Consider the following 25,825-nt stretch of genomic DNA (forward strand, 5'->3'; position numbering starts at 1 on the left):
CAGGATTGATGTCCTAAAAATGCCTTTTGATGGTCAGTGACTTGACTTCATTTAACAATAAATACTATTAAGTGCCCTCAGCCACCAAAGCTGTTAGGTACCAGGGGGACAGCTGTGGACAGTCTTTGCCCCCAAAGAACTTAATGTCAAAATCTTAACAGCAAAAAGAGGCAAGGACCTAACAAGCCCTTAAATAACTTTCCCTTTGTGTAAATCCTAGTCTTTGCAGTGAACTAGCCCAGTGGCCTGACCACTTAATGGCCTTGTCAGCTGCCCCAGCTTCTCAGGTTGTTTCTGCAACTGTAGAATAGAGAGAGGTTGCATGCTTCTCACAATCATTGCTGATGAATGCACAGATCTCAGTAAACACAAAAATGCCAAAAAAAAAAAAAAAAGAAAAGAAAAGAAAAAAAAGTTTTAAATGCCAACAGATACAGAAACTATAGAGCCCACCACACAAAGCAGAAGAGAACACGGTATATTCCCCATAGAGGTCCTGCTTTCCGTGGCCCTGAGGTTCCCCTTGGTTCATCACCTTGGTATCATCCATGGATGATCCAGCTAGAAGACACAACTCATGTCGGGGGCTTCTAGCAGCTGCGAGAGGCTCCTCTGCTTGCTGCCTGATGGAGGCGGGTTAGCCCTTCCTCTGCCCTGCCTGTGCTTTCACTCTGACCACGTGCTTGTCTGCACCCCTGGCACGCTCCGCAGTGTGTGCTCCAGGGCCAGGGGAAGTGAGGGGAATTCTGTGGGGGCAGCCCTCTGCACACCAGGGTGTCAGGCCCACCTGAGCTCTGTATGGACAGTGCTGGATTATTTTGACTATACATGAGGTAAAGTTCTTAGCATAGCGCTACGCAGAAAGTAAGCACTCAGTGAATGTGTTAATATTGTTAGTACATTATAACATTAATTATTAATTAATACATTAATACCAATATTATTCTTAGTTAAATAGAACATGAGACAAACTATTTCAGGAGCATCTTCTTTCCAAATGTGGTTAGATAACCTGCTTATATAACCAGTTGTGTTTTCTCTTTTATCAAACATACAGATGAAGTTTTTCTTCTAAATTTGAGAAATTCTTACTGAACCTTTGCTGCTGCTTTTTTTTTTCCCCAGAAAAATAAATATCATCTTCTTAACCCTTGATCTCCAACGAAAAAACCCAAACATGCAAACAAAAACAACCCACAAAAAGCGAGGCAGTGATTTTGCTGGTGTTATTTGTCCGTATCCATACGGCATAACAAATGTGTTTATTTTGCAATTAGTCACATTTCAGTTTAAGAGGACTAAAATTCCTGCAATAATCGCCAGCTAAGTTTCTGGTACTTAATGCTTTGTGTATCCCCTCAGCTACTTAACTGCTCTGTTTTTTTAGTCCTAAATACATTTTGTCCTTTTAAACAAGTTGAGGTGACGACGTTTGCCAGGAACCGCAGTCCCTCTCCTCATCCGTCAAGGGTCCTGGTTGTTGCTTGCAGGTGCTGTTTGGCACGGCTGACGGGCAGGTGATCGTCATGGACTGCCATGGCAGGATGCTGGCCCACGTCCTCCTGCACGAGTCTGATGGCATCCTCAGCATGTCCTGGAACTACCCTGCCTTTCTGGTGGAGGACAGCAGTGAGAGCGACACCGACTCGGACGACTACTCCCCGCCCCAAGGTAGCCGGCAGGAGGAGGTGGGAGGGTTAAGGTGTGCCATACGGACAGCACGCTGACTTTCTGGGAAGGGCTCCGGAGACGCCAAGGCAGGGTGGCGGAACGTCTGGGGCTTGACTCGGCTGTCTTCCCTCTGCCTTCCCTTTTCTCAGAATCACTGTGCAGGCTGATGAGGCTCCATTGGCTTAGGTGTCGCTAGACATGAAATGACCCTTTCTGTGTCCCTAGGGTGTTGTGGGGCTTAGCTGCTTAGCGAGAATGAAGAGAGCTGGAGATGAGAAATGCTGTGCTATTACTATAACTTAATCTGTGGTGTTCCAAATCCCTAATGTCATTAAAGCCCATAGCTTTAGTTGTGTGAGAAAAGGATTAGTTCTGCCGGTAATACAGGCCAGTACGCTGGGCTGCCATCTGTGCCCCGTCTTATTTATTTTGGGCGAAAACTTCTTTTTCTCAACTCAGAAGAACCTGCCTTCCCCCCCATAAGCCTCACAAGTGGTGTTAGCTTAGATCCGTTGGCATCCAGTTTTTTAACATTCGGGGTGTCAGGGAAAGGTTTCAGGCTCTGGGTGGGGGTAATTTCAGACTTCAGCCTCCTTTGCCTTTGCAGTGTCTTTTATCCCTCAAATATGTAAGAGACCCCCCCCCCCCATCCACACAAAAGCAGAAGCCTTTGATGGTCACGCTGGCCATCACCAACAGTAGCATTCAGCCCTGGCTTCCTCGGGGCTTTGGCTCTTCCCCAATACTCCATCCCTCTTTTTTTAAAGGCAAATATATTATGAAATCATGGCAGATTAGACGTGGCCATACTGCTGCAGGACTTCTGCCCTCAGCCTGGACAGCTGCGTCCACACTGCTCACTGAGCGCCCTTGATGGGCTGGACGATTTCTCCCCTTTCCTGTGACTGTGGGCAGTTCATCCTGTGAAAGGCTGGTCTAGAAAATATTCTTTAATTTTGTCCCCCAACAGCATCTACCTCCATTGGTACTTGGAGTGCTCTCATTTTATCTTCTCCTGTCCCAGACGTGATATAATACATGGTGCTTCCCAGAGACAGACGCATACTCATTCAGTCATTCATTTAAGGAGAAGATGATGTTTGCACAGAAAAGAAACTGTAGATGGGTGGTGGTGTTTCAGGACGGGTGGGGCTTGGGGGGGGGCAGAGAGAGTATTTCCATTTGAGAAGTCACCATGCCCTTTCCTAGTAGGACCCTAGCCCTGAGTGAAGTGTTAATCATTTCTCCAGCCTCATAGTAATAAAGTCAATGTCTTACAACACTGGATATTTTTCAACATACTTTGAAAACAGAACTTGACTTGCAGGTTTACTCAGCCCCATGTATTATGGGAAGAAACAAGATCCAGAGAGCAGGTTCAGGATAAGACCAAGAATAGAACTTAGTCCCTGGCTGCTACTCTAACATGAGCCATGGGGCAGTTGGGAGGATGACTGGGATTTACCTTTCACATAGAGAAGGGTTTTCCTTGGTGGCCCAGGGAATTTGAGCATAGAGGTGGGTACCTACAGCAACTTAAAGTGAAGCAAAGGAAAGTAACAGCTGAGGATCCTCCACGGGCGGGGCTGAGTTGGGGGTGAGCGTGCGGATGTCAGGCCGGCCCACTCTGGATGGCTGCCAGGGATGAGCTCAGCATGGGTGTGAGGCCTCCGGGGTTCTTCTGAAAGGGCCCTGATTTATCCTGGCCTGTGGGAGGGACTGACTTTTACTTTTGAAACAACATGTGGAAGAATCCAGATAATGACCCATCACAGCTTTTCCTTAGCATCCATGAGTACTCCTTGACCTTACAAAGCAGAATTTTCTTTATACTGGCTGTGCACTGCAGATGTAGCAAAATTCCTTCTGAGCTACATCCAGCCTTGGCCTTTCTCCAAATTTGGGGTCTGTTGTGGTAAAAACTTGACAAAGAACTCAGAGTGGCTGTTGTGGCTCCTCGTTTCCTATAATGTTCAACGAGAGAGCATTAGCGTTGAAAAGCAGCTTTTCTCTCTGCATTGGACCAGGATTAAGAACTTGTTTTCGTCCCTCTTCCCACCATCCTTACACATAATATGACATTAAAATAATCGATGTTTACACATCATTAGAAACATGACACATTAACACACAAGTTAATAATCTTTCCACACGTATTCTCACCACCATACAACAGAGCCCAAGGCACCTCACTTGGTGCCTCCAGGGCTAGCTGTCCCCATCCTTCTCCTCACGCCAGAGTGCTCTGGTAAGCATCCCTCTGATGGCCTCGTGTAGGTTGTGCGTGGGGTAGAACACGGCCGTATTCAGTAACACCCCGGCCCAGAGTCTGACCTGCGATGTCAGGCGGTTTTTCAGGCCGTCTGGATTGGGGTCATGTGTCCATTGCCTCCTTTTCACTCAGCACTTTTGTCCCGGCAGATGGTCCAGCAGCGTATCCCATCCCGGTGCAGAACATCAAGCCACTGCTCACCGTCAGCTTCACCTCGGGGGACATCAGCTTAATGAACAACTACGATGACTTGTCTCCTACTGTCATCCGCTCAGGGCTGAAAGGTACAGAAGGCCGCATGGGACCCCAGGCCCACACATCAGCCCTACGTGCGTTTGCCTTCCAGTGGGTGTCCAACACCCGGTCCTTATCCATTCCCATCCCTGTGCCTCTGCAGTGACCTCTTCCGGGCTTAGTGGAGTCCGTTAATGAAGGCGATTTCCTTTCGCTCCTCTGCTTATCTGACCAGTTGATACCTAGGCTTATCTTGAGGAGGGATTCCTGAAGGTCTTTGTCTTTCTGTTCTTTTCCTACTATGACAAGAGTGATCTTTCTCAGGTGTGTGGTGTTCGCCCCTGTCTGACATTCTGTCTGTACGGCGTCAGACCTCAGCGCCTGCTCTTCCCGAGGCAGCAGGCTGTGCACGGCACAGCTTCACAGAGGCCCCTGTTACGTTGAGGCTTATTAAGGAGCTGATGGTTGTGTGGTAAAGTTACCCCAGCAGACTGTGGACGTTCCATGGTTGCCAGACTGAGGCACTGATGAAAACATCAGCCGCCAAGGGCTGACACTTTCCTGACAGATGTTATGAAATCTGTTATCATACAAGAAAATCACTGTCCGTGGGCATTTGGTGTGTTCCACATTTTGCAGTTTGGAATGTTTACTCATGTTGTGACCCTGATGAGTTCTTTGGAAAAACAGTTCTGTCTCTTCAGGATTAAATGGTACAATGTAGAAGTTTCTGGACTTCCTCTGGTCTCAAGTTAAAGGGACCTACTCTAATCTGAATTGGAAGGTCAAGGGCAAACCAGAACCTGCAGTTCAACTTGCTACTGTCATTCAGAGCTGGCCCTCAGAACAGACAGTCCTGTCATGTGCTTCTTGTCTGAATTATTCAGGAATCACAGGGATAGGGAGACTTAAGTGTATATACTTAACTGTTGATTGGCTGGAATGCATCATATCTGTCTGCACATCCCCAAGCACTTAATATTTCTATTTTAAAACTATAGAAATTTAAAAAAAGATTTTATTTATTTATTTGAGAGAGAGAGAGAGCGTGAGTGGGGGTAGGGGCAGAGGGAGAGGCAGACTTCCCGCTGAGCAGGAAGCCAGACATGGGGCTCAATTCCAGGACCCTGGGATCATGACCTGAGCTGAACGCAGATGCTTAACCGACTGAGCCACCCAGGCACCCCAAAACTATAGAATATTTTTAGAAGTTCTGCTCCCTTTTGTGGGTGTCCCATTTTGCTGTTTTGAAACTGTAATTGTAAGGAATTATTTAGCCTATAAACTCCTGAGGGATGTGACCTATGTAGAAGTCCCTCTTTATACCACAAATGGACTCCCTTAGAAGCTGAGTATTTTTTGTGTGTGACGATGATGAACTTAAATTCCTTGGGCTTTTCTGTGTTCTTTTCTGAAAGTTCTGACCTTTGTGGAGCTAAAATGCAGGGATGGTCATCATAAATTCTCACATATATTTAGTAATCCAGGCTCTTCTTTTCTTCTTCAGAAATTCTGTTTTCAGGGGCTTGGGTAGCTCATTTGGTTAAGTGTCTGCCTTCGGCTCAGATCATGATCTCGGAGTCCTGGGATCCAGCCCCGCGTTGGGCTCCTGGCTCAGCGTGGAATCTGCTCCCCCCTCTCCCTCTGCCCCTCCCTCACAGCCCGTGCTTTCTCTCAAATAAATAAATAAATAAAATCTTTAAAAAAGTAAAGAAACTATTTTTTTTAAAGATTTTTATTTATTTATTTGACAGAGAGAGAGAGACAGCCAGCGAGAGAGGGAACACAAGCAGGGGGAGCGGGAGAGGAAGAAGCAGGCTCATAGCGGAGGAGCCTGATGTGGGGCTCGATCCCAGAATGCCGGGATCACGCCCTGAGCCGAAGGCAGACACTTAACCGCTGTGCCACCCAGGCGCCCCTAAAAAAGTAAAGAAACTATTTTTAAAGCTTTAACCAAGTTGATTAATTTCATCAGAACTTGCCTCTAGTCTGGAGTCCTGAACTGTGTTCCCTACTAAGTATCTGATCAGGACTGAAAATAGCATACTTACCACTCAGTTCTGCTATGTTCTTTATATAGCAAATTTTTCTAATTCTTTGCCATCTTGCTTACCTATGGAAACTATTTTTTTGGACATATTAGTTTGTTTCCTGTCTTTCAAACTAAATTGTATTGAAGTATCACTGCCAACACATCCCCACCAAGCGTGTGCTGGACGATTAGGAAGACATATGAGGTAGCTTGTGAAGGAGACCCAGGGAGGCCCTCCCAAATGTGTAAGTTTTTGACTTGAGTTTTATTCTAAAAATATGGTCAAATTTAGCATTCTTTTCATTGCCTGACTAGAAATCTAAATCTAATATGAAAGTATTTTCAACCTTACACTTTCATGGGCAAACAAGCTTTCGCACAGAGTCTTCTCGATTATAAGAAGTTAGATGAAATTTAAGTGAGTTGATGTCACCTGATAGGTGCTAGATATAGGCACTTTCTTCTGTCTTAGTTTCAGAGTATTATGAGAACTTGGTCTTACTTGTAGTATCAACAGCAGTGTTTTTTTTAATTCATTTGTTTTCTTTTTGTCCACTACGTTATGGGGTATGTTAATAAATACTGGGAAGAGGTAGCCAGAATGCTGCCAAGATGGCACGTGGCAACTTTCTCCATCCACGGGAATCTATCCTATTGTGGACAGGTCAGTCGCTTGTCACATAAGGTGGACTGAAAGGGTCTAGTCTTTGTCTGTTAGTGTTTCAAAAGAAATATCATCAGAGAACTTTTCCATTGAATTAATATGACTCATGATATTTCCTAATTTATTACCAACATTGTAATTTATGTCATTGCAGAAGAACACAGAATGGTAAATAGCTCATAGTCCCCACGACTAGCTTCTTCTCCACAACTATCCAACTTCGTTTTCATTGCAGATTCATAGGGTGGTCGGTAATTTTGCTTTGCAGATGTTTGCTGAGGAAATTCTGCCTCGAGGAAAAATCTACAGAGTATCCCAACTTTGGGGGCTTCTGTTTATCACACAGTGAGCCATAAATTAGTTCACCTTATTTGGGGTTTTTACCCTCTGTCGTTACTATACTCTTCCTTGACAATTTGGGGCGGGGGGGGAGACTTCCCTCTAGAAATCTTGCATTCTCTGACTGGGGCCCTATAAATTAGACGGACAAAAGACAGATTGACAAGAGAAAAGAAAACAAGTTTATTAACACATGCACTGCATTTACCTGTGGAAGTGTTCAGAGATGAGTGACTCAAAGGGGTGGGTAAAACTTGGTCTTATGTAGCATGTTAACAAAAGAATAATATGTTTTTGGAGAAGTGACAAGACAAAGGGAAAGGACTTGAAGTTTCTAGGGCAGCAGACTGTGGGAAGGTAAACATATGGGGATCTAATGGAAGATAGGGCTCCTTCCTGAAATTTGTAGATTCTCCTGGTGCTGTCTGTGGGCTGATAAGGATCTAGAGATGTCTCCAGTGATTAACTTCTGTCCTTCCTGGTCCGGGCGTGGGGGGGGAGGGGGGCTTCCCCAATTTACATCCTGCTTTTTGGTAAATAGGGAGGAAGAAGAGAGCTTGCTTTTCTTTTCTTTCTTTTTTTTTTTTTTAATATCTGCTGTTTCTCAATTGCCTTTGGCTCCAAATAGTTTTTATGCCAGTGTGGCATATTTCGAAGTGGCATACTCTGCTACCCTTCAAGGAAAAACAGTCCAGTGATGAGCTCAGAAATCCTCTGACCTAACCAGTTCCTCTCTTGTAGAAAGCAAGCTCTCAAAGGCACTGCTCATTTCACCCCATATTTGTCTTAAAATCAAAGAATTTAAACCCCTAGGCTTTGTTTCTTTGTTTTATAGAATTTCCTCTTTTTGTCATTTCATAGAACACACTGAGAAAGTCAAGAGGGAGTTTTAATTTTGAGGTAGAGTGGTTTTGGTCAGTGGTCCTCTCTACTCCTCTAGTTGGGGCTGATAGAGATTGTACCCGTCTTCCTCACAGAGTACGTGCTGATGTTGTTCGGTCCTTAGTATGTTCACCAGAAGCACTGTTGGTAAAATAACATGTACGTTTTTTTTTCTTTACTATTACACACTTTCCTACTTTGTGCACCTGCTCACTTCTTCCTCTCAACACACAATCCATGTACACAAATGCAAGTACACACATATCTCATGATTAGTAAAAAGGCCAATCATCAACATGGACACCCAAGGGACAAAGGCCCCTGTGAGCCTCAGACTTCTAGCCAGCAGCTGGAGTACATGTGGTGTTTGGTAAGAGTCCTGTTCTTTCTCCACTAGTACTTGGCTTTCTCTTTTTGACCCAGCACTAATACCACATGAAGGGCTCTTGTTAACACAAAAGCGCCAATTTTCTCATTGCTTAATACATGTAAAATTTGACCCTCCAGCCTTTTACCAAAAAAGATCCATAAGGTTGTCTGGCTAAAGTAGAATAATGTGACTATGTTAATGTTTTTTGTGTACAATGTTTAAGAGACCTAAAATCCACAAACACCTCAAAATCATCAAGAAAGGGGCGCCTGGCTGGTTCAGCTGGTAAAGCACGCAACTCTTAATCTCAGGGTTGTGAGTTTGAACCCCATGTTGGGCGTAGAGATTACCTTGAAAAAAAATCAGCAAGAAAAATTGGTACTTGAGGAGGATGGGCCTCTTTTGTGCCTTGGAAATCCCTACATCCGTAGAGACTCTGCTAAGAACTTCAGGAAAAGTGAAAAAAGGATTACTAAATAAAGCATTAGTTCATTCTTTCTGGCTTATATGTATATTTCAAGATCTTATTTATTTGACACAGAGAGAGCGCGCGCGTGCACGTGCGCGCGCACAAGCGGGGGAGGGGCAGGCAGAGGGAGAAGCAGGCTCTCCACTGAGCCGGGAGCCCGATGTGGGGCTCAATCCCAGGACCCTGATTTCATGACCTGAGCCGAAGACAGACGCTTAACTGACTGAGCCACCCAGGCGCCCATCTTTCTGGCTTACATTTTAAAACAAAGTTTTAAAGGTTTAAAAATTACAAAATTATTACTAAAAGATTGGGCAAAGGTATTGGGGATTTTTTTCTGGTCTAACATAAGACGGGCATAGCTTACAAAAACTTTCTAGGGGCGCCTGGGTGGCGCAGTCGTTAAGCGTCTGCCTTCGGCTCAGGGCGTAATCCTGGCGTTATGGGATCGAGCCCCACATCAGGCTCCTCCGCTATGAGCCTGCTTCTTCCTCTCCCGCTCCCCCTGCTTGTGTTCCCTCTCTCGCTGGCTGTCTCTCTCTCTGTCGAATAAATAAATAAAATCTTAAAAAAAAAAAAAAAACTTTCTAGGACAGGAAAGCTGCTGTCCTGACCACATCTAGGTTTCTGTATCCTTCTTCATCCTAGTGAAATCTAGAAAGTGAATTAAATATGTGATTTCTCTTTCATTCTGTGGTAATCTGTAAGGATTTTAAACTCCTGCCCTTGGAATTCAGCCCCCGTGGAAGTACTCACACACCCCGGGTTGACACTGCACAATCTCCAGTGTTGTTTTCTTACTCCCATTCCTGAGTTCTCTGTGTCGGGTTTTCTGAGGTGAGCGTGTTTCCCCTGGTGCCTGTGGCCCATCGTGGGCATCAGGACTGGCTTGCACTGTGTGGCACGGGGCCTCGGCCCTTGACGCTGCTGCTTGTGTGATCAGCAGAACAAGAAATGGAGTTATTCCTGTGGAACATGTTCTTTTTTAAAGAACGGCTTGCCTGTAGTGACCACCGCTGCCTCCCTGTAACTTGATAACTGCACTAGAGAAGTCCCCAGGCAGCTGCTTGGGAACGTGTGGACTCGAGCGTAGCTGGGACCGAGGATGCGGGTGTGGGGGGCAGAGCCTTTCATCTCTGTGCAGTTCCTGAACGGACCGTGTGCCTGGACCAGCCCTGCAGGGGCAGCAACCCACTTTGCTGTTGGGAAAAACCACTGAGTGGCAAAATTCAAAGAATCTTATTAAACTAAGTAAATAGCAAGAAGAGTGGTGCGGGGGTGTCGCTCACCCCCTGACCAGAGCGGGTTGGCGGAGGAGCCTCGGGAACTGGATGCTGGCCTCCACCTGCTCGGAGCCGCAGTGCTGCTTGCGTCCTGGGCAACGGCAGCCTCTGCGCTTTTGTCATCTGTACCTGTCAGTGTGAGCTGCTTCTCCTGTTGACGTCCTTGTGCTGCCAAAACTGTCACCCGGAGAAGGTCATTTCAGTTTGGTGATCACAGCCGGCTTCTCAGTGGAGCACCTGAGCCCCTTTGGGTTTCCAGAGCACACTGAAGGACGCGCACACATCCCCGAGCTTCCCCCTCAAGTCTTGTTCTCGATCTTGCTCAGCAGGATATTTAGTTGATTCTTTTAAGTGATTTTTCATTTCCTGGTTTGTATTTAACCTTCTTCATATCCTTTTATAAGATAAAGGAAAAAACTCCTTTTATTGATGCTTTCCCTATCTCAGGTTGTAGAGTTCTCTCACCTCGTGGTTGTCTGGAACTGCCTTCACTCAGCCCTCTGCTCCCTCCGTCTCTAGCTCCTGTCGGTGGCTTACTTGACGCACAGGCTCTCGCTTCCCTGGGTCCAGAGAGCCATCCTGTGCCAGGGACCGTTATCCGGTCTTCCAAGGAAGTCAGGGAGCACTGGTGACCTCAGAACGTGCTGTTCTTAACGTCAGAATCGGCACCACCTGTGACTAAGAGAAAGCTTCTGAGGTCGCGTGTGACCTGCCGGAGCCCAGGAACTGCTGGCTTCTAGACCTTTAGGCTCCAGCCAGCCTTGCTCAGAGAGGCCTTTGAGTTCTGGATTTCAGCAGTCTCTGTATGAGCCAGATAGGGCTCTTGGGTCTTAATGGGGAAGAACTATGCTGTAAATCTTATTAGTACAAATAGCTTGTTTGACCAGCCAGAATAAGTAAATTGCTCACGCTGGGATTAGACAAACCATTTCATAGCCATTTCATAGCCATTTCTTATAGGTACGAAATGGCTTGGGGGTGGGCGTCACATCTCCAGGATGAACATTTCTGACAAGACTCCCATCCACCAGAAGTGTTTATCTTCTTTTCTAAGCCCCCACAACATCCCAGTGTGGAATAAAAGTCAGGGCCCTCATATGCAGATACGTCCTTTATCTGAACTTTATCTGCCCAATAGTGCACAGAAAGCAAATGAATATAAACCTGGATTTTGCTCTTGACCTACTTTTTGCATCTGTAAGCTCTTGGAGTCGTCGCTGGGGTGGGGGCCCAAGCAGTAGATGGACAGTCCTAGGTCTGGTCGTCTTACCCATGCTGTCAGAGTCTTGCTGGTTTCGGAGTTAGATATGTAACAGGCCAGTGTCGGCATATGTGCTTTTACCTGGGAGCGTTGTGTTTCAGGGGCGCCGCGCTCCCCATCCCGGTAATAGACCCCTGTTTAAATAGAGTCTGTCTTGTCTTCAGAGAAATGGGTAGCTGTTGTCTTCTTGAGGAAAAGGGGAAGGAGCCACCTTGTATTTGCTCAGCATCTCTGTTTTCTAAACTACTTAAGTAGAAGTTCAGGGAGGGTCATATTGTCATGCTGACCATCTTCTTTGTGATTTCAGAGGTGGTGGCCCAGTGGTGCACCCAGGGAGACCTCCTGGCTGTTGCTGGTATGGAACGGCAGACCCAGCTTGGTGACCTCCCCAACGGCCCTCTTCTGAAGAGTGCCATGGTCAAGTTCTACAATGTCCGCGGGGAGCACATCTTTACCCTGGACACGCTTGTGCAAGTAAGGATGTGTGTCAGACCTTCACTGTCTTAGTATGCTCCCCGAGCTCCATGAAATACCGAGACTTGGTTGTGCTTGCTGTAATTATCTTCAACAGATTTTAATCTCTCATTGACCAGAAAAAGTAAGGGACGAACAAATTTTTGCCTTTAACCAGAATACTTTATTACATTCCCCACTCAAAAGAGTGGACAGTGAGTAAGCAGAGTGAGCTGGTGTTTATCATCAGTCCCAAGTAGAAGTTAGGAACTTAAGAGAAGTGTGTGCTTAATCTTCATTTATTCGCTCGGATTTTATGTTTTTTCATGCCAACAATGTACTTTTACATCTGAACTAAATTATTATTAAACAGTAGGTAAAAAAGCTTGAAGATCTTTAGGGAGGCATGCACAGGTAGCCCTTTTCTGTTTGTTTTTATTTCCTAGAGATCTTTAGACCAGTACACTTCTAGTCTGGATCAGCTTCTCGTGGAGGACAAAATTCTCAGTGGGATGTAGTGGAGACGGGTCTGACAGTGAGTTGAGGATTGACAGGGGTGATAATACATTAGAGATTTACATCCTAATTACTCAGCTCAAAGAGGCAGCTATACCAGATTTTGGGGAAATTTGTAATTAGATGTACACATTCATTATTTAAACATATCTTTTTTTTATTTGTGGAAAAATAAACATGACAAAAAATTTACCATTTTAAATAATTTTTAAGTGTACATTTCAGTAGCATGAACTGTATTACATTATTGTTTAACTAATCTCCAGAATTTTTTCATCTTACAAAACTGAAGCTGCTAGTGCATTGCTTGAAACATAGTAGGTGCTCAGTAAATATTTGCTTAATATGATTGTTGGGTGGACAGTTGTCAACATATGCTTTCTTTAATTCTTTCTGTTGATAGTTTGAACCAGTAGGCTATGTGCCTTATCAATCACATTTGTCATGCTGACTTTCTGTCCCTAGCCTAACTGAAAGACAAGTAGGAGAGGATGGGAATTTCTAGCTCTTTCTGAGTTAATAAGACTTTTACATTTATTAGAATATTTGTGAATTGAGGTGCTGAAACACACTCCATATTGATTCAGCATTGTCCACTATTCTGTCTGATTCAGGGCACCTCTGCTGGCATTCTATTCCTTCTACAAGGATGTCCTTCCCTGCCATCTCAGTGTGGGGAAATCCGTCATCCTTAATGCCAGCACAGTCACATCCTTTTGTAAATCTGCCAGTGATTACGACCCCTCTTCTCGTGAAGCATCCCCCTGGGATGTTTGACATTTCTGATACTTACTACACTTTTCTGTCTACTTGTCTTCTTGAAGTCAAAGACCATATTTTCTTCATTTCTCTGATTGTCACTGTGCCTAGAATATAGTAGAGGCTCAGCGGCCTCAACCGTTGCAGACGTTTTCATCAGTTGTAATGTGAAACTAACATAGGTCTTGAATTTTAACTTTTTTGGGGCTCAGCGATAAGAGTGGAGCTTAGCTGATCTTCCTTTGGGGAAAAATATCCGTATAGTGTCTCAGCATTTTAGTAAATTATTCTTTTTTTTTATTTGAGGATCTGTTTCAACCATTGAAACAAATGCCTTAATAATATAAAGTTAAATAATGACGCTATTAAAAATCAGGTACAACATTAATTATAGGTAGCACCAGCCCAGCTTTTTTCTGTAACGATTCTAAAATCACATGTTATCTGTGCTATGCTATTCGAGTTGTCCAAAGGCAGGGACATTCTTATAGCAGGACGGAAGTTAGGAAATTTATTGGGCTGTTTATAGAAAGAACTAAACGCAATTTGGATTGGATAATTTATTTCCAAGTTAATTAGATTGTAGGTTATTGCGTACAAAGCCGTTGCTGGGCACACAGTTGCGGCAGCCTCGGCTTTAAAATTGATTCTCCTGATTTACTCATAACAGCAATGCTAGTGGCTGAAGCTCTTATGAGGAAATATACTGCAATTTATTTTCCTTTCCTTTCTACCTGTTGTAATTGAAAATTCTGTAATTTACCTATTAGCTGTTCTATGACCAGCCATATGTAATTGCATATCTGTTAATCTGACAGCAGAGTTTTAGAGTTAGCATTACCCACTGAAGTTCACAGGCTTCAGTAATTTGGGTCTGGGGTTTGGGTTGGTTGATGGTTGATTTTGTTTTAGCTTTATGAATGTATTTTGCACAAAAGGCATGTTGAGGGAGTCAGCTTTATTCTAAGAGGTTCAGTTGCTAACATAAGATATCTGGATAAAAAATTAAGAGAGAAGGTAGAGGAAGAGGTGATGTGGAAACAAAAAGTGAAGTGAGAGATAGCATTTATGGTCATCGACTCCGTACTGCGGGAGTGTCCGTTAGCAGAGGGATATATTGCCCTGTTTTGTTGAGGGCTCACTGTGCCTATTCTTACGAAGCTGCCACAGGAGTGCTCTCTCCCCGGTTTGCTATAAATAGACGTGAAGGTCCTTCCTAAGGTTGTCTGCTTTCAAAATACAAGAATAGTGTGTTCTTTTAAAACTGAGATGTGGGTGCCTGGATGGCGAGCTGGCTTTTACTACTGCACGTTAGTTGCCAAATTGTTACAGCTTAGCATTCAAAACTGTCCATGGCTCCAGCCAACATAGTTTGATGGTGACCACTCACCCAACTCAGTCTGTTTAAAAGTGAACTGTTCTAGAAGGCTTTCCTTCTTTGTACACACTTGTACAAACATTAGACATTCCCTTTGTACACACTTATACAAACATTAGACATCCTCTTCAAATATTAGACATTTGAAGTGCATTTCCTCTAAGACAGAGATCATCCCACCTTCTTAGGGGAGCTGCGGAAAGGAGGGGCAGAGCTTCAATGACTGTGAGAGGCCAGGAGGGCCCTCTGACACCCACAGGATCGGATCTCTCAGCGGGCTGCGTCCCTAGTTCTCAGCCTAGGGCCCTCGTCGGCCAGAAACTGTGGGTTCAGAGAGCCTCGTGGTCCCTTTCTTGGGACAGCTGGCTTTGACCCTTTTGTTGTCTGTTGTCTTTTGTCTTGCTTGAGCAGCTTATCTTAAATATGGAAAGAACATCCTCGTTTTTATTCCCCTTAAATTTTTAGAGGACTCATGCAACTCACTGCAGATACAAAAATAGCAATACGGTAAGGAAGCCTTCAATGTTTTAAAATAAATAAGCTCCCCCATCTCAGTCAGGCCTGTGCTGAAACTACCTCTCTGCTCCCCTCTGACTGACACGACCCCCTCACTCTTTCTCAAGCCTGTTTTCCTGCCCATCTTCACTACCTGACACGAACAGGTCGTCCCCATCAGAGGGACTAAGATACGCATCTCTCTCCCTGTCCCACCTCCGAGTGCCAGCTCCGTGAGGGCGGGGAATTTATTTTATTCAGTATCGGTCCCCAGCACTTAGAATGTATCTCATCCATCGTATGCATTTAACAGATGGTTAACTGAGTGACTGACCGCATGAGTGTGTGGTGTGTATTGTACGAGAGCAGGAGGTAAGGTTGGGAGGGATGGAGCGTGTCATCATGTGCCAGAGGGGCTGACGCTGGCCACCTACTAATGCAATCCACGCGCAGCAGCCGAGGACGGCAGAGGAGCAGATTGCCCTTCCGCCCTCGCATGGCTCAGCGTCAGACAGGGAGACAGAGGTCCTTGAGAGGACAGCTCGACCATGCGTTAACCACTCACCAAACCTCCGGACAAGTAGCATCTCTCCCCGGCTGAGTGATACCTGTCCTTGTTCCACCAAATTCACCAAAGCACTAGATTCCTACCACGCCAATGCTCCCTGAAATGTAGCTCATCTTCTTGTCCTTTTGCCTTGGATTTAGACATGCAAAGTATGTGAACNNNCCTACACAAATTAAGATTTGAATGTTACCAACTTCACAGTTCTAGCCATCGGTTCTAAAAATAGTCATTTTGTGTGATTTGAGAGAGAGATTAAGTCTACAGATTTACAGCTGAGTTTTTCCCTAGCAGACAGCAGCTGTTCAAACAAAAGCATTTGTCTGTGGGAGTTGTGTTAGCGTGCACCCTTCTCTGTTCCCAGGTTTACTGGAATTAAATATTTGGTACGGTTCTCTTCTGTTGCCGCAAATCCCGGCAGGTGGGCAGTTCTTAGGGGGGATGGCGCTCTGTGGATGAGGGCTGTGGGCAGGCAGACAGTGGATTCGTGCCCTGCTGGCACCGCAGATCCTAGGGGACATCACTGATTGGGAGGCATCTGAATCGAGACACCCCACACCCCATGTCTGCGGGCATGTGCGCTTACCTCCACTTTGAGTCTTGTTCTTTCCAAAACAACAGGACATTTGTAAGGAGGGCATTGTAGGCTGAAGTACCTATAAACAGCACAGGAAAATCAGCACCAAAAGGAAATGAGACTTTTTAAAGTAAGATGACATATAAAAACGGTATAAAAGTATTTAGAAAGGTACAAAAGGATTTCCTGTGTGGTTTCTTTTTTTTTTTTTTTTTTAAAGATTTTATTTATTTATTTGACATGACAGAGACAGCCAGTGAGAGAGGGAACACAAGCAGGGGGAGTGGGAGAGGAAGAAGCAGGCTCACAGCAGAAGAGCCTGATGTGGGGCTCGATCCCGCAAGGCCAGGATTATGCCCTGGGCCGAAGGCAGACGCCTAACCGCTGTGCCACCCAGGCGCCCCTCCTGTGTGGTTTCTTACTTGTTTATTTCCAGCTCTGTTGAGTTGACATGAAGGTTGTGTAGATTTCAAGTATACAAGTATGGATTTGATACGTTTATGTATTGTAATAGGATTGCCATCATGAGGTTCACTAACACCTCCATCACAACACGTAATTACTGTCTCTTTTTGTGGGGAAAACATCTAAGATACAGTCTCTCAGCAACTTTCAAATACATAGTATAGTCTTTCTACAGGCTTACAGGACTTAAAGGTATCCTGAGGTCATGGCCCCACTGCTGCCCTACTCTACTCAATGGGAATTACAGTAATCAATTTCCCCATATCAGGGACACCTCAAAACCTTCAGACAAGAAGATCAGTTCCTACTATCTTTAAATTCTTCTTTATTTTTCTGATATAGCCTTAAAATGCAGTATAGAAAGGTACCAGTATTTATTTTGTTACTTTATCATCTTATGTGGAGTATATGCTATAAAAATAACTTACACGAGCATGTGTTCCCCTCCTTTACTGAAGCAGACTATCACTGATGTGGACGAGTAAGTGAATGCTCACCCCAGATACTGTGCTATAAATCCCTGTTGGTATTCTCGGTAATTCCTGGTAACCTTGCTCCGGATAACAGTTCCCCCTTGGAGAGTCCATAGGTATCACGTCCTCAGGCCGCCACATGCCTCCCACTCTTTGCTCTGGGTTCTGGTTTTCACGCTTCCCGGCCCTTTCAGTCCTCCTTGTGCAGAAGTCTGTTTCCTCGTGGATGCCACGTGCAGAGCCGGAGCGCGGTCCTTCCTCACCTTCCAGATGGCGCTGTCTTCTTGCTCTCTTGTGCACCTAACAGCACTTCTTGGCTAATTTATCTCCACTTTTGGGCCCACGTGACCTGCAGATTCTTTTCTGTGGCAGAACTGAAAGGATTAAATGGGCTGCTATATGTGCTTGTGAAGCTGTAAGAGAGAGAATTTTCATCTGCCTTGAAAGTCTGTGTAAGTGGTTTAAGGTCTTCTGTACAAAGATATGAGATACATACTTATCATACTGATAATTTTATGTAAGATCCTCCCAAAACATGTTTTAGCTGCTACTACGAAAAGCAGAAGGACAGAGGGGACAGGAGGATAAATATATAACCTGCACTTACGGGGGTTGATGATAGCAAAGGCATTTTTTGTGTATTTTTTGTGTGTTACCTGCTTTGTCCCCAGTAGTGATTATGGCTTACTCTGTGGGGTCTACTCCACATGTGGGATCTTCTTATAAGGAGGCCCATCTGCAAGTACTCTGGAGGCCCACGCACTGGCGTTCCAGGCTCTGTGGTCCTTCTCCAGGGGGTCGTGGCTGGGGTCCCAACCCGCACTGCCCGGGCTCACAGACATGGAAAGAAAAGATGGAGTACCTTCAGCCTTGCATTTTGATTTGACGTTGAAACCAGGATTAGCTGACCCTGGAGGCTATTTTAAGCAAGTGTCTTCATCTGTTCCTTTTATTTTGATGTTTGTCACTAAAGTGCTGTGAAAATTCTGCTCCTGTCACTCCTATAATAGATCTGACACCCTACTTCTGATCTTTGCATCCCCTCAAGACCTCACTAAATTAGAGCCCCATCCAGCTGGACAGGAATGAACCAGTTCTCCTGCGGCTTCCCTGTCACAGCCCTCCGCCTCCTCCTTTCTTCCTTGATGGATCTTACTTAGCTGGCACCGCTGAGCCTTGGAGTTTTTTCAATACAACTAGTTTCTGACTTGCATATTTGGATTTAGCCTGCGTTTTCAAAGCAGTGGTGACCACAGCCCCCGGGAATAGTCACTGCATGAACTGCGTGTCCCCCCCCCCACTGTCCTCTTCCCAGAGGGCTTTCTGCTTTCTTCCTTTGGCCCGTAGCTTGAGGGCGGCCAAGGGGGACCATGATTCAGGGTCTGTGGCTTATATCCTATGATAGGTCTCGGAAGTACCTTTGACATCTTCCCTCTCCTTTAATCCTTACAGCTCCCATTTTACTCCTGAGAACATGGGAGACATCCCAGGGTTGTAGAATAGTCCCCAGGTCACACAGCATGTGACTCCAGACCAGTGTCGATTTCACTCTAAAATGCTCGTCAGGACCGAAGAGAAGGGCCATCTGGTCTAGCTCCGCACCACCTCTCCAAGCCATAGGAATAGCCCCCGGTTTTTCACGGATCCAGATAACCAGAGTTCAGTAAGGAATGTGGGTTACTGTACCCCAGGTTAAGTGCATCTTCTGGTAGAGACATCATTATACAGAGCTAAGTTAGGTTTTATGGCACCAAATCAAATGAGATAATACATGTGAAAGAACTTCACAGAACTGTTCCAGTGCTTTGCCTTCTGGCCTGGAGACCTGACTTATTTTCCAATGAAAATACTGAATTTCTGTGATGTAGTATTTCATTCTCTATTATGCTTTTTAAAACCAATATTCTCGGAAACTATTAGGTCACTTTATTTTGTTTGACACACACGTGCGTGATCTTCTGTGCTTCACCACAAGAGCAGAGCCTAAGTGTCACCTCCCTCACTTCCTGGCAGCGCCCCATCGTCTCCATCTGCTGGGGACACCGGGACTCGCGGCTGCTGATGGCTTCGGGACCGGCCCTGTATGTGGTGCGCGTGGAGCACCGCGTGTCCAGCCTGCAGCTGCTGTGCCAGCAGGCCATCGCCAGCGCCCTGAGAGAAGACAAGGACGTCAGCAAACTGACCCTGCCCCCCCGCCTCTGCTCCTACCTCTCCACCGCCTTCATCCCCACCATCAAGGTAGAGCCTCTCTACCCTCCCCCAGCTGGCTCCCCACTCCCGGAGGGCTGGCCAGGAGGGCAGAGTCCGAGAAGGTGGGCAGGAATCCCAGGGCAGGTGTGCAAAAGTCGTGTCTGCTCCTTGGCGAGAGTATCCAAGTGATGACTGCTTCCGAGTGTGGTCTGTCCCTGGTACTGGTATCCCACCAGAGACTCTCCTTGTGTGAGGGGCATAAGCTTTCTTGCTTGCTTGCTTGCTTGCTTTCTTTCTTTCCTTCTTTCTTTCTTTCTTTCTTTTTTTTTTTTAGATTTTATTTATTTGTCAGAGAGAGAGCACTAAGCAGGGGGAGCGGCAGGCAGAGGGAGAAGCAGGCTCCCTGCTGAGCAAGGAGCCCGATGCAGGGCTCGACCCCAGGACCCTGAGATCATGACCTGAGCCGAAGGCAGTCACTTAACTGACGGAGCCAGCCAGGCGCACGGGCATAAGCTTCCGCATGGCAAAGGCAGCACTGGAGGTTGATTGCTGTGCCATCCTGTGATCATTCTGCCTTGTTCAGTCCTGACTTCCTGACAGATGCTTCAGAAAAGTGGGAAACCTGTTCCTAGAAATTTGAGTAGCTTGCTCCATTGCTAGTTACGGGAATGGTCAGATTGAACCCTGTCCTGAGGATGGCGCCACTGTGCTGAGGAGGGGTGACCCCCACCCCGCACTCGCTGTCACTCGTCCTTTGTATTGACTGTAACTTGAGAATTAGTCTGTTTTTTGGTGGTGTGTGGAATAGATCTGCCAGGGGCTGTTCAAGTGTGGGTTCCGCCCTGACCTCAGGACCTCCGCACCTTATATTCTTGCCTGTGTTCTCTTTTTTGTATTCTACCTCTGCTTCTGAGTGTCAGATTGACTTGTTCAAGGTGTCTTTTTTCTTAGAACATCAGTTTTAGAATCTGTTGTGATGTTTTTTCAAGTTGCTTTACAGTCTTGGTTGTGTACCAGTGATTTTTAACCCTGTGCACATTAAAATCACATGGGGAGCTTTTAGAAAATACACATGCCCAGTGCCCTCCCCCCCACCCCGAGATTCTGATTTCATTGTTTGAGGTGGGATCCTAAGATTAGGTATTTTTTTTTAAAGGTCCCAGGAGATTCTTATGTGCACCCACAGTTGGGAATCACTGTCCCACATCACGTAGTTAACCCTCCCCGAGCTTCCAGCCAGGGCTCTCTTGGAGTAATCAGTGATGTCCTTACTCTTTTCTTTCCATGTCCTGCCTCTAGCCCCCAATTCCAGATCCCAACAACATGCGAGACTTTGTCAGCTACCCCTCGGCCGGCAACGAGCGTCTGCACTGCACCATGAAGCGCACAGAGGATGACCCGGAGGTGGGCGGTCCATGCTACACCCTCTACCTGGAGTACCTGGGTGGGCTCGTGCCCATCCTCAAGGGCCGGCGCATCAGCAAGCTGCGGCCGGAATTCGTCATCATGGACCCCCGGACTGACAGCAAATCAGGTGGGCCTCCATGCCAGAGAGACTAAGACCTCATTCTTAGGTGTGGTTGAGGAATAGTCTTCCTGACCACCCATGCAAAGACAATGCCTACTTATGAAACGTGAGCCTGTGTTTTGGCTAGCGTGGAACATCCTCAAAATTGCCCCATTTCCAAAACTGTATCGAAGTTCATGATTCTCTAAATGTACTTTCTGATGGGTTTTTAACAGCATTCCGTGAGGCCGTAAGACTTCGTGTGACTGGGGCTGTGGGTAGAGGAAACATCAGCTCTTTGTCAGGGGGAAGCTGGCCCCGGCTTTCTGGGAACAGTAGATTCCTCTTGTAGTTACTTATCAGGTATTGTCAAGGGCCTTAATGTAGTGTCGAGAGAAGCCGAAAATAACAGTGAGGTACATCTCTGCCCTCCCAGAGCAAGTGATAGAATTAAAATTCTCAGACCTTCAGCCTACTCCTCAGCCTCCTGCTAAAATCTTACTTCTGCTCCTCACTAATCCACCGTGAACTGCTTTTTAGCTGATTACCAAGGAAAATTCCTTGCTCATCCACAAAGATTTTGGCATGATGACTCACTCTACCCTTCTAAGAACTCTCTCCTCTACTGATCTTTATTACTCACTTGGTGTATTCAAAGTGCTTGCTGCGTGCTCGTCTCTGCCATCCTAGACTAGGAGCCTCCAGCATAAAGGGACTTGGCTGTTTCTCTTTGCACCATGGATGCTTGCCCAGTGTCCAAGCTAGTGACTGCTGAGGCCCGCCTGCCCCTGCCAGCAGTATCTGGCAGCTCATATGTGCTTTTGCCCCCTGTGAAATCCTGCTCGTCACCTGCAGCGGGGCGAGAAACACTGCCTCCTGTACCAGCTGCTTGTCAGTCGGGCTGCTGGTGTCCTGCGGGGCCCATGGTGGTTGTTGGGCCAGGCTCTGTCTGGCCCCCTGAATCCTGAGGCCTGGACGGAGGGAACTGAGTCCTCTCTCTACCCCAGGGCCTGGCACACGCCTGACCTTGAAACGGTTTTGTTTCCTGGGTGCATACTGCTCTCCACTCCTCTGTGCCTACTGTCTCTGCCGCCCATTAGACTGGCCTCTGCCCCTCGTGTCCCTGAGGCCATGGTGACGTGCTAGTGTCACAGTGCAATGGGCCTTCCTAACCTGGAGGGCTCGCTCACTCCGATATTCGATGCATGCCCACCTCTGTCTAGTCCTCATTATTGGTTCAGGATCCATGGCTGCATCCTGCTGTCAGTGTTACTGTATAAAATTGAAAGCAGTGAAACTGTACTTTAACACATTGGATATTAGTCCATTTGTTTGTCTTTTGATTCATGCAGTGAACTAGTACCGAGCAGAAGAACTGGAGGCTGGTAGGAAGGTGGGTAGGACGGAGGGAGAGAGAAGATTAAGAAGGAAGGCAGGCAGAGGGAGGAGAATAGAGCAGCGGGCACTGACCTCGAAGGGGAAGAGCCGGTGGTGATCAGTGATGCCCAGAGTGGGTGGGGCACAGAAGGTGTGCACCATCCTCTTCTCACGGAGGGGGGTTGTTGTGTCTGAGGCTCCCCACTGTGTGTACAAGTTTATAAAACCTCTACTCAGATTGAATGTTGAAGGGAATGGACGTGAAGAGCTTGCTCTGTACCAAGTGCATAAATTCCCCACTAAAAATAGGACCGAAGACGCAGGTGGGGGTGCTGCAGAGCACTGAGGCTGCCACCTCCCAAACTCCGTGCCGTCCCCGTCCCAACACCTTGTGCCTCCTCACTGTTCACATCCAGCTGCTAGCAAATGCAGATGGACTCGATCGCTAGCAGTCCTCTGGGGAATAAGATGTTTTATTTTTGTAATTAAAAGAATCAGAAAGTTACAAAGCAAAGCAGATCCACAGTGTGTATTCAGTGCTTCCTTTGTCCACGGTTGTTGGGTCTCCTGTGGCTGTGGGGCAGTGCCAGGGTGTGTCTGCTTTCAGGGACTTCATAAACCTCTTTTGGGTGACAACACCCAGAAAGTTCAGTAAGAACATCAAGATTTTAATACCTAAAGACAAACACAGAAGCTATGTTACGAGGCAGAACATGAGTAATTGCCAAGACGGTATACGTATGCTGGCTCCTGGCTGGCTCAGAGCAGGAGTGCGGGAAGCGGGGAATTTCTCGTGAGTGGATTAACTCTTTAAAGTCTGCACCTCGGTGCTTCTCAGAACCCGGGCCACCTCCCTGCAGATCACCTGGGGTATTTATCTAAATGCAGGTTGCCAGGTCTGCCCTTTAGCCTCATTAGACGGGTCTGGGGCAAGGCCTCCAAGTCTGCACCTGCCGCTGCCTGGCTGGCAGTTGGGCTCCAAAGCTTGTGACCCACTGCTGTAAGTGTTCTCCAGACAGCTGAACAGACACACTCCTCAGAATTACCAGTGTGTATTCTTATAATTGAGAGCATACACGAGAGCATATTTTTTTAAAGCAAAAATCCACCGATTTTTAAAAGGCATCTTTAGTCAGAGCTTACTGTGGGTAGAATTGTGTCCCCCAGAAATTCCTTACCTTACCTCCTGTGTTACTGTATTTGGAGATAGGGCTTTTAGGGAGTGATTCAAGTGAAATGAGGCTGTCAGGGTAGAGTCTTAACCCAGTAGGATTGGTGGCCTTGCAAGAAAAGAGGGAGGGCTCTGTCTCTCCACATGTGCATGCTAAGGAAAGGCCCTGTGGGCACACAGCGAGAGGGTGGCCGACTGCAGGCCAGGAAGAGAGTCCTCACCAGAACCTGATCATGCCGGCACCCTGATCTCAGACTTCAGCCTCCAGAACTGAGACGGAAATTTCTGTTGTTCATAAGCTACCCAGTCTGTGGCATTGTGTTACAGCAGCCCAAATGGAATAAGACATGAGTAAAGGACAAGAGCAAATGGCATGACATACAACTGTGAAATCCTGGATTAGCAGGCAGGTCAGGATCTGAGTGGACAGCACGTTACTGAATTTCCTCTGGCCAGTGAACTGGCTCTGTGCTCACGAGCTCTCTGTGGGTTTATATGCCCCTGTGAATCGCGGCCAAGTGTCTTTGGACTAAGTGACTCCTCACTTAACTAATGTAAAGCACTGCTCAGGGCAAGCCTTTTTATTTGACGAACACAGGTGCACACAACCCCAGCTTGCTGTACTCACGCCTTCTGATATGCTGTACTTATGCCTTCTGATAGGGAAGTCGTTCAAGAAGAGGGTGATGTGGGCCTCAGACAGCCTGCTTCCAGGTAGCATGGTGAACTGTTCTCTGCCTCCAGGGCCCTCAGACAGGTCCCTGTTCGCAGATGTCCCCTCCATATGTTCAGAACACCAGGGATGAGTTTATGTTAGCAAACTTCTCCTTTCTAATGTAAACAGCCCTTTTGAATGATAAAGTCACTAAATTCCATAAATTATTTCATTGCAATTGGACAGTTCAGCTTTTTTATAACCTGGAGAGGTTCTTGGAGCCTTGAAGGGCTAAGGCTTTTGTCAGTAAAACAAAGTGATTTTGAAGATGGGAGTCTTCCTACAGTGAGGGCAGTCCTACCTACAGTAAGGGAGTGCAGAGCAGGGTTCGGGGGGTGAAGGGATGTGAGGGGTGGGAGGAAGGCAGCAAAGGAGAAGGGATTTCGAGGAAGGTGTCACACATGACCTTCATCAACCATGCAGTTTCGTGATGGTCCACCCTCTCTGCATACCGTCTTCTGCCTTAGGACCTGTAGCCTTTGGCCTGGTGACCAGAGGTGAAACTCAAGCAGCTTCTGTATAGCCGCCCCCCGGCAGAGCTCAGGGCTGCCACGGACAGGCCTCCTACACAGGCCTGCCTTCCAGCTACTGCTCGAAGCAGGCCAGCGTAAACATCTGGGAGACCCTGCAATGGACCTGACCCTGTCAGATCTCCAGTCCAGAGCAGGCCTGGAACCAGCAGGGGCCTTGGCGGGCCCCAGGTCAGAAGCAGGATCTTGGGTGGGGAGTCCATGAGTCAGCAAGCCCCTTGCTCGGCCTGGGTTCCCCAGTTGCCTACAAACCTGTATGAACCCAGATGGATGCCTGTTGTGCTGGAAGATTCCCGCTTTTGGCGCAGTGAACACTACCAGACTATTTTGTATGTTCCAGAAACACTGAAATCCCATGCCCACTTTGGTAACAGTAGAAGTGATTGCCTCCTTTTGCTTAGAAAATGTTACAGCATAAAAATGTAAAAGGGAAACCATACTCTTTCAGCCTCTGAACTTAAAATGCTGGCCTATAGTGTCGGTCTGTCCTATAGTTTCCAGTGATAATGGTCCTCCTTAGGGTCTGATAGCACTTTCCAGAATGTGCTGGTTGTGTCTCACCAGATGAAATCTACGGAAACAGCTTGATCTCCGCCATGCTGGACAGCTGCAACTGCTCGGACTCCAGTGACGTGGAACTGAGTGACGACTGGGCTGCCAAGAAATCCCCCAAAATCTCCCGAGCTAGCAAGTCACCTAAACTCCCAAGGTAATCTCACTCCCAGGGCTCTTCTTCCTTGTTCGTGCCTCTCGGGCTGTCTTTGTTGTGTCTGCAGCAGAATCTCATTGAAAACGACGCCAGAAGAGCCCCGCAAGAGGGCATCCCTGCCTTTCATCGGTAAGGTCTGCCAGTGATAATTACAGCTTTGCTTTCTTCTCTCCTTTGGGTAGAAAAATCCACCCATGGGAAATTTGCTAAGCCCTCAGAACTCAGGGTTAGTACTGACAGTGGGTGGCACTGAGTGGCTGTGGCTCCCTGGCTCACTTGTTTGTTCTTCCACTTCGAGAAAAGTAAGAAGGTTTTATGGTGAGTTTTAACGTAATGCGTTGAACAGAATGCCCAATTAAATACCTTATAATGCTGTAATTGGAAATAAATCGTAAACTAAAAAAATTTCACATGCCAAAGGTTTGTCCTAAAGAGTTGCAAAAAGCTAAGAGTAGATAGAAGGGCCTT

At 46.6% G+C, this 25,825-nt stretch overlaps 1 protein-coding gene across 1 annotated transcript in view; it reads left to right on the top strand.

The window, feature by feature from the left end:
* TULP4 (TUB like protein 4) overlaps positions 1-25,825 on the top strand; it is a 191,699-nt gene that overhangs the window by 146,631 nt on the left and 19,243 nt on the right. The window contains exons 6-11 of the mRNA XM_040628010.1: positions 1,491-1,671; positions 4,093-4,227; positions 11,785-11,951; positions 19,172-19,396; positions 20,648-20,882; positions 25,213-25,357. Coding sequence (XP_040483944.1) covers positions 1,491-1,671; positions 4,093-4,227; positions 11,785-11,951; positions 19,172-19,396; positions 20,648-20,882; positions 25,213-25,357 — 1,088 coding nt within the window. The remainder of the gene's footprint in view (positions 1-1,490; positions 1,672-4,092; positions 4,228-11,784; positions 11,952-19,171; positions 19,397-20,647; positions 20,883-25,212; positions 25,358-25,825) is intronic.

Source organism: Ursus maritimus, unplaced genomic scaffold (assembly GCF_017311325.1).
Source record: "Ursus maritimus isolate PB19 unplaced genomic scaffold, ASM1731132v1 scaffold_13, whole genome shotgun sequence".
In the NCBI taxonomy this organism is placed as follows: domain Eukaryota; kingdom Metazoa; phylum Chordata; class Mammalia; order Carnivora; family Ursidae; genus Ursus; species Ursus maritimus.